The following is a 14,734-nucleotide window of genomic DNA, read 5'->3' on the forward strand; positions in this document are numbered from 1 at the left end:
GTTGAAGTATAGTACCTGCTACCTTCCCATTCTGTTAATTTTGATTAATGCTTTATTAACATACGGCAGATGGAGTGCCCCGAAACGGTAGGTTATCAATTTGTTACTCAGTCATTTAAAGCCTTCGTTCACTGGCTGGAGGCCGATTTGATTGCTTGAACAGCAATCAAACTGGCCTCCAGACCAGTTCAGATAAAACATATTTTAAACTAATTTGGGGGAGGGGCAATGCATGATGGGTAAAGGATTCTAATTTCTCCAAAGTTATGACAGTTATGTTACAACGATGTCGCATTTTGAAATTAATATTTGAGTATTTTGGGTGAACGTTGTTGTAGTAAAACCATCACTGAGACCAGTACGTTTGTGAATGGCTATACCCTAGGCCTAGGCGAGGCTACTGATAAACTGGGTCATTCACATTTCACAGAATTAAATATTTTAAATATTAAACGTTTTATTAAAGTAAATGGAAGTCAAAGGCTCTGAAATGGGTCTGAATACTTTCCCAAATAGGAGATGGCTGACGTCACTGCACTGACAGCATATATTACTGTCCTTGGCCACTATCATGAATGAGCCACACATATCTTTGATGTATTCCCTTCCCATCATTCATCCACCCAGTCTTCTCAAAGACCAAGAACAGAACAGAACATAAAGGATAAATGTGTTATACCTTTAATAATCTGGAATGATACAATTTATGATATAATTTTAATATATTGTCCATTTAGGCTACCCACAAAATAACTGACAAACCAGTGTGAGAAGATCAATATTTACAGTTATTGGAAAAACAATTTATCTATAGTGTCTCATCATCCTTGTTAGTAGTGATCCCTGCCTGTCACAGTGAGGATAAGATATTTTGGGCCGGTAAGTGCCTCAAGAGGTAGAGAAACTGTATAAAAACGTCAAGATCCCCGGTTTGATCCCTGGCTCCTCCAAGGTTCACATCAAGGTGTCCCTGTGTAAGACACTGACACTGAAGCCCCAATTTCTCCACTGTATACACCATACCATAGTGGCACTAGGGGCATGTGGGCACCTCAATGTAAAATCGGCTAGTTTGCCCAAGTAATGTAAATATAAATTATGTGAACATGCACTGTACATCATTATCAGACTTAATTCTATCATTCAACATCTTGTTTATATCCTAAAATGAATGGATAAAGGTTTTAAAGCAACTGTAGAAATATTAGACCTTAATTGTCAAATATTTAAGCATGTTCTAATCATGTATATGCTACTTATTTATTTTACATTTGGGTAAAAATAAACAATTTAACACTAGGGTGCCTACTCTTCCTTGTAGCCCACCTATCCTGTTACCCTTTCTCCTCAGAGATCACTACAAATGCCCTTTGTTTGTTGAGCTGAGAATTTAAGCAGGTGACAGTCTAAACAAAACCACTAAACAAAACAGGCACATACAGTACATCCTCAATTCACATAAATCACATAAGATGGAAAATCCACAAGACCAAAATGGTTATAAGCTCATGGATTCTGATAGAAAAAAGTTTATCACCATACATTAACAAGCCCAAAGAGAGACATGTCATGAAGTAAAGTCTAGTTCGCTCTCATCATTCTCCTCTGGTTGGTTGCTCCTCGCAGTAGTAACTCTAGTGGCACACTCCGCTTTCCTGGTGATGGGGCGACATGATGTGACCCGTGTCTGGCGCACTGGTGGCTTAGAAATGGCACCCATACTGTGAGCATCCTCTCGTTTCTTGATGCTTGTAGGCTTTCTCTTGTACAGTTTACAAGATGCCACCAATGGCTTTCCTATATCCAGCTGTTGGCTCTCTTTAAGGCGCAGCTTACTGTTTATATGAGTGTAATGCATGTCCACCTTAATGACAAGTGGCCCCTAACAAAGAGAATACATTGAACATATTTTTAGAGCGTGCAGTACTACAAAAAGCATTGACTTGGTGTTTTTCAATTAACACAGACATTAATACATTATAAAATATAAAAAGAATGGCCGCAAAAAACACAACACCTGTAAATATTTAGAAACAACTAGGAAAATATATTGTGATGACAAAATAAATTTGTGAAAATGTACTTTCAGTATATTTGTATACATTTTTATAATTTGAAACATACATGAAACAAATATTTTCTTGCACTATGGTTAGGAACAGGAGGTTAATACCTGAAGCTTCTGAAGGCCACACAGCGTCAGAGTACAATCGTGGTTATCAGAGTAGAGCAGAGAGTCCATCTCATCTGGCCTCCCAAGGCCTGAAAATATGTCCTCCATCGCCTGAATAATCAGAGCATATGCAATGAATTAATTTGTTTGTGTCTTTCTTTATTCATAGAACTTTGTCAACGCAAGAGCTCAGTATTTATCTGCTCTGCTTAGTTTAGTGCCCTTTGTGCTGTTACATCACTTCGACAAAATAACACATTTACAAATGATAAATGGTACCAGAGTACCAGGACTCAATCTAACTGTGTGTGTGTGTGTGTGTGTGTGTGTGTGTGTGTGTGTGTGTGTGTGTGTGTGTGTGTGTGTGTGTGTGTGTGTTACTATTTTACTGCTCTCTTATATTATTTTTGTTTAACTGTTTTCTTATCCACAGTGCTGACAGTGTTGAGAAAGCTTAGTCTATAGTGCTGCTAATTAGACCAGTAGGTGGCAGTATTGTTCAAGGAATTGTGGTTGAGCGGTAAACCACATTACAACATTCTGTTTGTTATGGCTTGCAACTAGAAGTCCAAATTTATGGACAAAACTTCCTCATTTAACATGAATGAAAGATAGTCACAGAGATGATACTGCTGCTTGCATGGAAACTGAGTTCCTTTAGGGAGATTCTTATCTCCCTAATGTATTCCCATCCTTTTTTGTTCTTGCTTAATGTAAGTCGCTCTGGATTAAGAGCGTCTGCTAAATGCCTAAATTGTAAATTGGAGATTGGCGACCATTTTCAGCTTTAGTGATTAAATATTAGTATGTTTGTTAACATTTGGACAAGGTTTGTACCATGTACTTTGTAATCTCTATAGCCTCTGTTCGATATGTCTTCATAAACAGAAAAGAGTTTATGCTATGTCATGTCATAAAAGTTTAGACTCTAGAAATACTGTACACATTCATAGATGGTTCCAGCCAGGATAGCCTAGTTTGGCTCCAGGTAGAATACAGAGTTAAGCAATTGTAAATGTGGCTTTGCCCTCTACCTGCATGCTTGACTAATTACCTAAACAAAAGTGAGTGACACTCACAGTTACAATACTAGAGGGATCATGAAAACAACTGGTACCACCCACTTTTAAAACAAACATGGGTAAATTCCTCTTCCGGCTCTGGGGCGTCTCAACGGAAGGCAACATGGAGGCAACGGGAGGCGATGATTGGATTGCATTGGCAAGCTTTCCCGAGATTCCTTGCGAAGCATAGTGGAAGCCGAGTGGAATAGTAAGAGAGTTGCAACACTAGCGTTACTCCCATTGCTGCGAGATCAAAGCGTGTCGCCACTCTCTTACTATTCCACTCGGAGCGGAAGCAAGAAGAGGACATTCGGTAGGCCAATCAGTTGCGACTCCCTCTTTCCCAGCAGCACTTGCCTTCCTCCTCCCGTTGGAGACATGTCTCTCCAATGAAAGTGCAGCGACCAATGCGGCATATATCTTTTAGCACTGCCACTGTGCACTCCACAAGTGTGGAGTGCACATTTTGGTGCTATCCTTTTAAACCAAGTGTTTGACTGTACTCTGTTGCCGTTTACATTTCTGTCTAATCAAGTATTCAATCAATCAAAGCTGGCGCTTTGAATGATGTATAGCCTACCTGTTGCACACTAGACACATCCAATATGGCACTGCATTAAACAAGCGTGAAATGGAAATTGTTTCTCTGTTTGTTTCTACTCTGTACGAGTTGTATCTGGAATGGTAGGAAACAACACTTGAGGTCAGTGGCGCCGTCGGGACATAAAAGCGACAATATTCGAGATCGAGAGTTGAGACTAGAGAGCAACTGCAGTTACTGCACGTAGCGTAGGGTAGACTATATAAGCAGAATGGTCATTGCAGTGGCAGCCAATACACAACAATTGCCAGTCAGGGAAAATAAATAAATATTCCGCAATCGTGCGGGCATCCAGGACATTCAGAATTTCAGACCCAAATGGTGCCTATATGCTTGAGGTCCCTAAGGATTGCAGCTCTTTCCAACCTGCATGTCCTAGTCCAAGTTAGCATTGTACATGGCAGTAAATATCTGACACTTACAGGTATGCTTGTCAGAGTAACACTGCAGTCCTGGGTTGTCGGTCCTGCAGCCTTAACAATGGCAAAGGCCACCATGACATTGGAGAACAGGGCTGAGAAGCTGACCTCAACCTCCACTCCACAAGGAAACCTCAGCCGCTTCTTTCGTGGTAGCTCTGAGCAGATGGAAAAATGGATGAGAAAATACATTTCTGTTATTATTATTCTGAGGCAGTCAAGACCATTTGTGAGCAGATGACCGTAACTAAATAATTCAGTAAACTATGTTTAGCACATTAATTGAGACAACAATGGTACAGACTTTTAGTTTCAGTAGGCTCAGTGCGTAACTGTAGTCCCAGGTGTTCATGCCCGTGTCCTGTTCTAGTTCACTTTTCCATGTTTCAGACTCAGTTTCACATCACAAAGTAGTGACGTGAAGTTTACAAAGTAAGAGTGGGTGAAATCTGTTTTTGTGCATAGTTCCCATGCGCAGAGGTGAATAGCTGATTCAGGAAGCCCGGTGGCTCATCTGGTCAGAGCATATGATTGATTATGTGTTTTTAACCATGTAGCACTCTGGGATTCCTTGTGAATCAAAAGTGCAATACAAATAAAAAGCATTATTATTATTACTACTACATAATACCACATAATTAAGGCTGCATGTCATCCACCCCTCTCTCTCCCCCACCTTTTCTGTCTTTTCTGAACACTGTCTTTATCAAAAAATTAAAATGTAAAAAAAGAAGTAAATTTTTGGGCTGATTTCAACTACATGCTTTCGAAGGCTTGTTTAAAAAAAATCTTTGGACATTTAATTTCATTCAAACACAGATGACATTTAATAACTCCCAGCTAAAATCGAAGCATTAAGGTATCCACTGCAATTCTCTGCTCACCGTTGGCCTGCCTCCAGCAGGCATCACGTAGACATAGTTCCTTGGTGTGGCCCGCAGTCCTAACTGGATCTGCAAGGGAGCGAGACTCCATCAGTGTGTGCTTGATCTCCACCACTTGTTTTCCTTTGACCAGGGGATCTCTGCCTAAATCTGTGGTAGAACAAACAAAGAAACCACATTATGATAATGATATACTGAAGCAAGATCATGTACTGAGGGATTTCAAAGGGTACAAGCAATTAAACAAATCTAAAAATGGGAACTAATAGAAACAAAGGTTAATTCCATGACATTGTTGGACAGGGGTGAGATAAACACATATATTGAAACTCTATTCAAGGTCCTGGATAGAGGCTCACTTTTGGCTTTGGTAATGATTTGGCTTGTAATATTTTAGGCACGCTGTCTAGTACTACACCATGTTCTCATTATAGATAAGTAGACAGTACACCATGTTCTATTACACTTTAGATCAGTAGAAAGCAGGACATGATCAAATATTTTTCAAAATAGGTCCAGCACAAGATAAGCAGAAATTGTCAAAGTCAAAAAGTTGTAAATTACAGTAAACTCATCATCAATAAGGTTCTCCACAGCCACAAACACACATCCACACAGTGTTACACAATGTTGTCACAAGTACATCCATACATGAATGCGATGATGTTGACTTATGAGCGAGATCAAGAGAGCAGTGGTAGGGGGCGCACACAGACGACAGAGCAGCTGTCTTCAAACTCGGCAGCTCTCAGGTTTCCTGCTGTTCTCCAGCCAACAGTGTGAATTTCCAGAGAATGAGGTCACATGCTAATGTGGTGCTGCCCCACAGAATCGTGTTCCCACAGAGACCCATCAAACAACCGTAGTTGCACTTAGCATGTGCGTATGGGGATGGCAAGACGACTCCCCACCCCTACTTAATCGTAAACAACAACAAAGTCAGTAGCCAGTGATTGGAGATCAGGAATTATCAGCATGTCAGTTCTCAGTTGTGCATCCAGCAGACTCAGCAACAACTTGTTCCCTTCAGACATGTCTGAAGACATACTGAATGTGACTACAAGTGAAGATCACTTTATTTAGCTTTTATGGGCCAATTTAACATGTCATAACTTTCCCCATATGTTGCCTTCAGAATTTCAGTATGACTCACTAAGTCACAGGTTTTGTTGAAAATACCACTTTCTCTATGACTCACATATTGTCTATTCATTGACTAAATCACAGCCTGGTGTAAAAACAAACAAATACAAACAGCAGCTTTACAACATCTTCATGGCAGCAGCAACAACATTGATTATTTTTAGAGCATTTCCGCTTTTTCATGTAGTGAGACAGAAGCACTAAGAGTATGTAGATGACACCACGGATCATGACCCGTTTTCACAATTAGGGCTGCAACTATGCGGTTACGCCGGTTAGTGTGCTAGCTGGGTTGAGCCACCACAATGTCCCACCTTATGGAGATAGATTCAGCGTGTTCTAAATACACAAGGCAAGTACTTTTTAGCACAGGGCCTCACTCACACCTTCGCATCTAGCATACAACATTGTTGGATGCTAGATGTAAACAAAGGGTAAGTGTCATGGCCGCCGCAATGCATTTCCAAAATGGAAGTCACATGGTTTGACACAACATTTTTGTTTTACGGCTTTCGGCTGTGTTTCGACTGCCCCCCTCCCCCTCATACAACAAAAATGTTGTGTCAAACCATGTGACTCCCATTGGAAATGAATTGCGAGCTTGCAACAGTCAACAAGTCTCATGCATCAGCTATACAACAATCTGTTGTGCAGGTGTGAGTGAAGCCTTACCCTCAGACACCTGCTCTAAGACGTGGGTGATCTTTGCAGACTGTAGGATGTGTTTGTTCAAGTACTTGGTGAAGATTCCAGTGCTCTTGCCTCCATCCTGGACTTCAAATGCCTCTGCATTTTCACACCTGAAAAGTGGATTTTTATGAAGAAATTAGGAATTACATGAACAAAAAATTAATTCAAAACAAATAATTTCTTGCTTTTGGTTTTCTCTACCAATCAAGGTTCAAGGGTTCAAGGTTGTACTTTATTGTTACATCTTGTGTACAGGTACATAAGAGCAAAACTTTGGCTTTGTTTGGCTTCCTTCAGACAATGCAACAGCATAGATGACATAACATTCAAAACAACAAAAAAACACAGCAAACACAGCAAACAAAGGGATAGCATAAAGATTATGCTATATATTTATTATATAAATCACATTTTAGATGACGGATATAAAGAAAAAATATAAAAAGAAGATAAAATATATATATATGAAGAGACATTTGTTCACTCAGGCTTTTGGCAATTAGTTTTTTGTTGTTTTTCTTTCTGTATTGTAAAGCGTCCTTGGGTTTCTTGAAAGGCGCTATATAAATTCAAGTTATTATTATTATTATTATTATATAATCACAACGCAGAAACATGCTTTTCCATTATCTCATGGCCAGCAATGTACATGCTGGGATTTCAACTTCTTAATTTCATACTAGGCAAAGTTTTGTGATTTGTTTTTGTTTTAGATCACAAATGACAGTTTGAGAAATAGGTTTGGGTTTCTTTCAGATGGCTCCTTCTAGGATCTAGCTCTAGTAGGCTTTCATAGTCTTGTTTACGTAGCATTGTATCTTAATCATTGATCAACAATATCCTTAGTCTTTACACATATTGCTTGTGCTGACATAAATGATAATGAATAAATGATATTAGTACATACGTGGCATAACCATAAACAGTATTCCCACTGGGTTCCAGGGGCCTGATTTCTGATGGTATGCAATCCTGGTTGTACCTAAACAAAAGGAAAAAAATAAGATTATAACATGGTCATGTTGCTTTCTAAAGAAGAAATATAGCACTTCAGATCAAATCAAACCCCACACGGCGTCATAGTTTGTGAACTGTGCGTGTTTAACCATCTTCACTCCATGAGAAGGTACGCTAGCCCAAATTTAGAGTTAGGGTTATGTTCAAGATCAGATTTAAGCTGAGGTTTAGGGTAAAAGATTGAGCTCTACCATTTTCTACAGGTATCCAGTAGAACGACACTCAGTGCGGTGCGTTTCTCCTGCATGTAGAGCATAACCCTCTGCACACAGACACAGTTCTCCGGTTGGTAAGGCTGTGGTGCATCCACAGGCACAAGGTAATTCCTCCCAGATCGCTCATACCCATGGCCTGCATAGTAGAAAAGACCTGTCATTGATACAGAAGAAATAGATTTGTCATTATGCACAAGAGGGGTCATGTACAATTATACCTCCATCTGTAAAATATGCAATGATTGTCTTGAATTGGATTCATCAGACTGCAAGCATGCTATAGAACATTTTGTAATTACTCACAAATCAAAATAAACTCAGGTCTAGGACTGAGTAACAATGGGTGCCTATTCTCCCTAAATGCTTGCTTGATTGATTGAAAATTGTTTGCAGAATGGGTACAGTTCAAGGAAAGTACAGGTCAATACAAAAACTGCTAAGAGGCTAAAACCAGAAAAAGCACTTAAGGGTCCTCTGTTTTCAATTATGAATGCTTAAAAGGTGTTCACAGAAAGCTTATAGAAAGGTCAATGATGTCATTTTCTATCAGGCTTTCAAAGAAGGGGCTTCAGCAATCAGCATACAGCTCGCATGGTTGCCGAGCACCCTTTTACAGGTGCTAAATAAATCTGCTATCTCATAGTGCTGAAGCCATTCAGAAACTTCTATACATAGCACAGCATGTAGCTCTGAACCTTACAAGGCCCACACTTCTTCTTTCTAGACTAGTTCTTATCTGGCCAGCCTACATATTTTAAACCAAGATTACGCACATGTGTGTTTGAACCACAACATGAAACATTGTCCTATGACCAGAGATGAAAACACATGGGGGACAAACACATTTCAAAACGGAAAACAGCGGATCTATAAGCTCACATCACAATGCAACACTTTTTTTGTAGCTTGTAGATCACACAAAAAGTTTTTCTTTTTTTAAAATATTCCCCCAAGGGCAAAAGAAAAATAATGTGGGGCAGTGTACCTTTCCAGAATGCATGAGTGATTTGAAAAGAACCGATGTACATACAGTAATATGTAACGATATACTCACCATACACACCCTTGTCAAGCAACTGGACGAACTTGTCAATGGCAGCTAGCATCTCCTCCCTGGTCAGGTCCAGGAGGGACACCACTCTGAAGCCCAGCTGCTGGAGGAGGTTGGCCAGTGTATGAACATCCATGGTGGGGGCCAACAAGCCAGGATGGTGGGAGTAATTTAGGTTGCCAATTAGTAGAGCAACCTTGTCACTCGCTGAAACGACAACAAAAAATAATTTCCAATAATGAAAAAATGTGAAAATACTGACAAATATCAGTTCCCCTGTTTTCACACGGCAGAGTAGATTCACTCTAAAAATAGTTTTAGGTATCTCTTTCCTCTGAACTATACCTGTGAGTGTTGTAGAGGCAGGTCGGTCGGGGATCACTATAGGATGAAAAGTAGAAGCAGAAGCAACACAAATGAATACTTATTTATTTACATCCTGTTCACTGACAAGCAGACAATCACTGAGTGCCATTTTTAATTTTGACAATTCGTTTAATGATTTTCCATTTTTGACAAGCAGAGGTAAGTATTGCCTAAAAGACAAAGAGACAAACAAAATCTGTCAGTATTCTTGCAATCCTCAAAAATAAAATGTGGGTGCTATTTTAGAGCCTGTCAGATCTGCAGAAATGGGAAAGTACCTACAGTCCAATCCTCAGCAGAGGATTGGAGCAGAGAAGAAATGATAAATCAGGGGAATGACTGTTTAAGAGTTCTTTGAGAAATAAGGAACTACTCCTTGGAGGAAAGAGAAAGTAAAACTCTCAACTCATGCAGTCAAAACAAATTCTGTGGTATTATGTACATACCATGATTTCTTAGATTTGTACCTATAATATCAACATCAGCTGCCTCTGTCCACTTCTCCTCGAGAACATTAGACACCGAGCAGATGTATGATCCTGCGTGTTCTGCCGCTGCGTGGTCTATCTACAGGTGACACAATAATAGACCACATTCCCATTATTGCTTATCATGTAACTATAGGCTGTGTCCATGCACATACGAGTAGTAGAGTACAAGTCAAACTTTCAGTAAAACATTAGCCAGTAGCAAAAAGGGGAATCTGCACAAAAAAATAATACTTGTACTGTAGAACAGGTGCAAAAGGATAAAATAATGCATCATAGACAGTAGAGCCTCCATTCAAGATGCAATGCAAACACCCTCCATTTTTTTATGTAATAGTCCAGGCAAACTAGCTCCTTTTGGACCCAATTAATGCAGTAAGTAATTGTAACAGATGTTTGTTTTCACAGACAACAGACGAGTCTCCAAAAGCTAAAAAGAGAAAGAAAATAATTTGTGGCTCTATGATGCAGTAAAACATTTAAAAAAAAATCAATATTGTTATAATGGCCAACTAAGTCCAGGTTTTGATGGCAGACAGTTAAATGACACAGTAATCATAAAGTGAACAGTCTGCTACTCACAGTGCCAAGTTGAATAATCACCAGTCAGTCATGTTTACCTGCAGAGTGTCAGTCATCGCACTTTTGCCATCCAGGGCTTGTCCATTCTTGTACCATCGATAGACTGGTAGGGGGACGCCAAGGGCGGCACAGGACAAGGTGAGTTTTTCCCCTCGTTGAACCGTCTTTAGTTTAGGGTGTACCACAATGTGGGGTTCACCCTGCCATGCTCCTGGAAGACAATGTTGGGAAAGGCAGGGGCCATTTAAATCTGAGGAGGCAGGGTAAATGCTGTATGAGTACACAGTAAATGCACAGTGTATCACAGTCATCAAATGAATGAATATACGTGGGGAGACAAACTATAACATTTGTTTTAAGTCACCATATCAATACTATGTCTTGCAGAACAACATGGATTTCTTACCTGGCTTGTCGACATCCAGTACTTTCACCTTCACCCAATCACTGAACACGCAGTTACAGAAGCGGTCATTCACTCGACACACATAACGTTGAGTCCTCTGAGCTTCAAATGTTAGTTCTGCTTGGGTAGCACCAGGAACCTTGAAAAAGACATTATGAAAGGTTTATATAGAGACATACAGAGATGCAGGTTAACTATTTTTTAATATCCTTTTCTGTTCAGATTATTGAACAGCCCATAGCCTACCTCCCGTTCGTTATCAGTAAACCACTGGTAGCACAGGAGGCCTGTGCCCTCAGCGCTGACACTGAGGGTGACTTTGTAGTTGACAGGTACACAGACAGAAAAAGGATGGCACACAATGACAAGTTCTGAAAATAAATTTGAAATTAGTACATCTAACATAAGTATTATTAACATTGCTTGTGAAACATATTCCTGTCTGCTGTTTCAAAGTCTAAAAGTTGCAGCATACCTCTGATCATCATTCTAAAGATTTTGGGAGGATTTTCCTGTTATCTCTGCAAAATAACATAATTATTAGCACCATTCATTAATCAATGTAAAATGGCATGAATATGCCTATACATAATTACCTGTTTGCAACAATGTCAGTGATATCTAATTACAATGTTACAATGAAGTTAATCAGAAGTAGAACAGATCAACCACAAATCACTTCATTGCCACGTACAGTTGACAGACAGGACAATGACGCCCACAAACAGCAGTCCATTTCAAAATCCTTCAATCAAAAGTCAACATTAATTGTAGTTGATAGTTCTTTTTTTGTAGAGTGATAGAAAACTGGATGGAAAAATACATGTGACGCGTACTTCCTCTATTTCTCTATCAAAACCTTTCCATTGTTTCATTGTTAATGGTTTCAAATCACACGATGAACGCGTGAGCACAGCATTGTTAGTTTAATTTGTGTCTTTATATTATTGCAACGTTATAGGCTACATATATTAACATAGGCCTATAGTGTACATACGAGAAGATTTTGGGAAAACTCTAATCATTATATAATCAGTAGCCTATAACAAAATTAATGCAAATGAAATAACCAAAACTTGTTTTAGTACATAGCCTACCTGCCCTTAACTGTTTACAGTGGCAGTCGGTCGTCTGACTCGTCTCGCATGCATGCACTCTATAGCCTACTGAATGTTTTCAACAATCCCACATAATTCTTATCTGTATCAAATACAAATTTGACTTCCCTTTCTCCGGAATATGACACACACCCACATTACCGATGTGCCGATAGTATACGCGCCATGATCACTGTGTGTGTGTGTGTGTGTGTGTGTGTGTGTGTGTGTGTGTGTGTGTGTGGTGTGTGCGTGCGTGCGTGTGCGCGCGCGTGTGCGTGCGTGTATGTGTGTGCGCTGTGCGCGCGTGTGTGTCACTGTGTGCGTGTCCGTGCGCGTGCTCGTGCGGGGGGGCTAATTATCTTCGAGTTGTTTGAGTTGAGGGCCCGGAGCACTGACTGTGTGGACCTGACGTCACCACTTTCGGACTTCCCTATTCTGGGCAAAGTCAACACAAAACTCTACAGCTGAGCTTGTAAATGGTCTATTTTCGCTGAAGTAGCCTACAAATAGGGCACACAACAGCTACACAACAGCTACAAACAAGTAACAACATGATATGATATTATGTCCAATGACAGGTAGCCTAAATCTATACAGTCTGCGCCTGTAGGTCTGGGTTTTGCAGTAGGTAAGTAGGCCTAGTAATAATAATACATGATTTATGACTTTTTCCACGTAAACAAATATATCTATTACAAGTTTTAAGGCCTCCTGCTGACATAATTTACACCCTGCTAATGTCCATGTTTTGCCAGAAACACGTGTCCCATATATTCATGTAGAGCTCAGCTTTAGTAAACACAATTTAAATTACATGTTATACTGTGTACACTATAACGACAAATAATATATTTAATATATAATAATTTAATATAGGCCGACTATAATTGTGGAAACTCAGAAACTGTATTTACTTTGAGTATAAAAACCAGGACATTTATTGTTAATTTATAAATCTATAAATGTAACATAATAATGCAAGCACATAAATCCACTAATGTCACAGCTTTTGAGTAGAACTAAGTTTGATACCATTTTATTGATAGACAAATTAAGTCATGCACTGTGTGAAAGAAACTGAATTCTTTTTTATTGGTTTGAAATGTGAAACTCATGTGAGGCAGCAATGTTTTGACCTTGTGTTGCAATGCAATATCAAGTGAGAGGGGCGAGAGGGGACAGTTCTTAGTCACTTTTGAGCAAGTCATAATTATATGACATGGACCTATGGGCAACTGGTGGCCCCCACCTTCACTTAATGCAGCCCTTGCAGCCATCATCAGGGATGGAGATGTGGAGACCCTGATGTCATAGTAAATGCGACCTGCTGTCGCAGTTAAGCCCATATATGGAGATCCCTGATGTCATCACTACTGGCCAGCAACTCTACATCTGACCTCAAACCTCAAACCCTTAGATCTCCATATATGGATATATTTCAGAACCTGTTCTGACATTCCATATGTTGATCCTTCCCCATCCATCCTTCATTTTTGATGTCTCCTTTTTTACTTATACCTGTCCATTCAAATTTCAAACTCTAGACGGGCCTGCCCAAAGTTATTCGTGCAGTGCGGAAAATAGAGTTCTCAACAGGCCCACCTGTTCATTCAAACTCTAGACGGTTATTAGTGCAGCCACACCTGGCAGCCGACGAAAACTAGTTCTCACTTCTCAACAGGCCCGAAAATTAAGGCCCGGCCCTACCTGGGCCCTCATCTAAAATGACACTCAAGAGAATGTCCCCGCTACCACCCTTAGATCTCCATATACTGTATGGAGATGACCTGTTCTGACATTCCATATGTTGATCTGACCTCATCAAACCCTGTACACTCAAGACATGCTCCTTATATAGCCAGTACAAGCTCAAAACGTTTTGACCTTGTAGATCGGCTATTATTGCTACTTTTGTGTAGGGCATTAATTACTAAATAAGTATAATACAGAGACATGAGGTTTTTGCCAACAGTATTATGAGTGTTGAAATATATAGTGGCCCTCTCCATCCTCAAAGTTGCCCACCCCTGACATAAGCCATCACCTACATGAACCATATTCATTAAACACATGACCAAATCTACCAAAACAAACTGGTCAGATACTACTTATTGGCCTCACTCCCCGAACCCACCTCACCCCTGCCCACTTTGACAGGCTGGAATGGCTTGGGGTTAATTGACGACAGAGTACAGCATCTTGCAATGGGTCTTGTCCACAAGATTCGCTACAGCACCAACATACCCATTACATGTAGGCCTACCTGTCTAAATACTACTACAAAGTTCACACCCACAACACCAGAGGGAGTTCAACAAACCATGTGCAACCCAGATTCAGCACAAACAAGGGACTAAATTAATTTCGCTCCTATGCCACCAAAATGTGGAAAGCCCTACCGACAGCCATCAAGACATGCAAATCCCTTGACTCCTTCAAAACCGGATGGTTGCAATTCGAAACTGGCCCCTTAAAATCTGAATCCACCCCCTTTCCCCCTTAGTGAATATGTTTCTTTTCCCTTTTTATCTCCTT

The 14,734-nt window shown here is 40.0% G+C and overlaps 1 protein-coding gene across 1 annotated transcript; it reads right to left on the reverse strand.

Annotated features, from left to right (window-relative positions):
* Nucleotides 1-757: 757 nt before the first annotated feature.
* malt3 (MALT paracaspase 3) lies at nt 758-12,319 on the reverse strand. The gene is made up of 15 exons (XM_083763160.1): nt 12,197-12,319; nt 11,575-11,620; nt 11,346-11,470; nt 11,100-11,238; nt 10,732-10,904; nt 10,070-10,190; nt 9,603-9,638; nt 9,261-9,464; nt 8,183-8,360; nt 7,882-7,956; nt 6,957-7,084; nt 5,142-5,291; nt 4,261-4,415; nt 2,174-2,284; nt 758-1,882 (listed from the first exon to the last, which is right to left on the reverse strand). The coding sequence occupies exons 2-15, from the start codon at nt 11,585-11,587 to the stop codon at nt 1,568-1,570; spliced, it is 1,923 nt and encodes a 640-aa protein (XP_083619286.1). The 5' UTR covers nt 11,588-11,620; nt 12,197-12,319; the 3' UTR covers nt 758-1,567.
* Nucleotides 12,320-14,734: the final 2,415 nt, after the last annotated feature.

Source organism: Protomyctophum parallelum, assembly GCF_964188405.1.
Source record: "Protomyctophum parallelum genome assembly, chromosome: 4".
Lineage (NCBI taxonomy): Eukaryota > Metazoa > Chordata > Actinopteri > Myctophiformes > Myctophidae > Protomyctophum > Protomyctophum parallelum.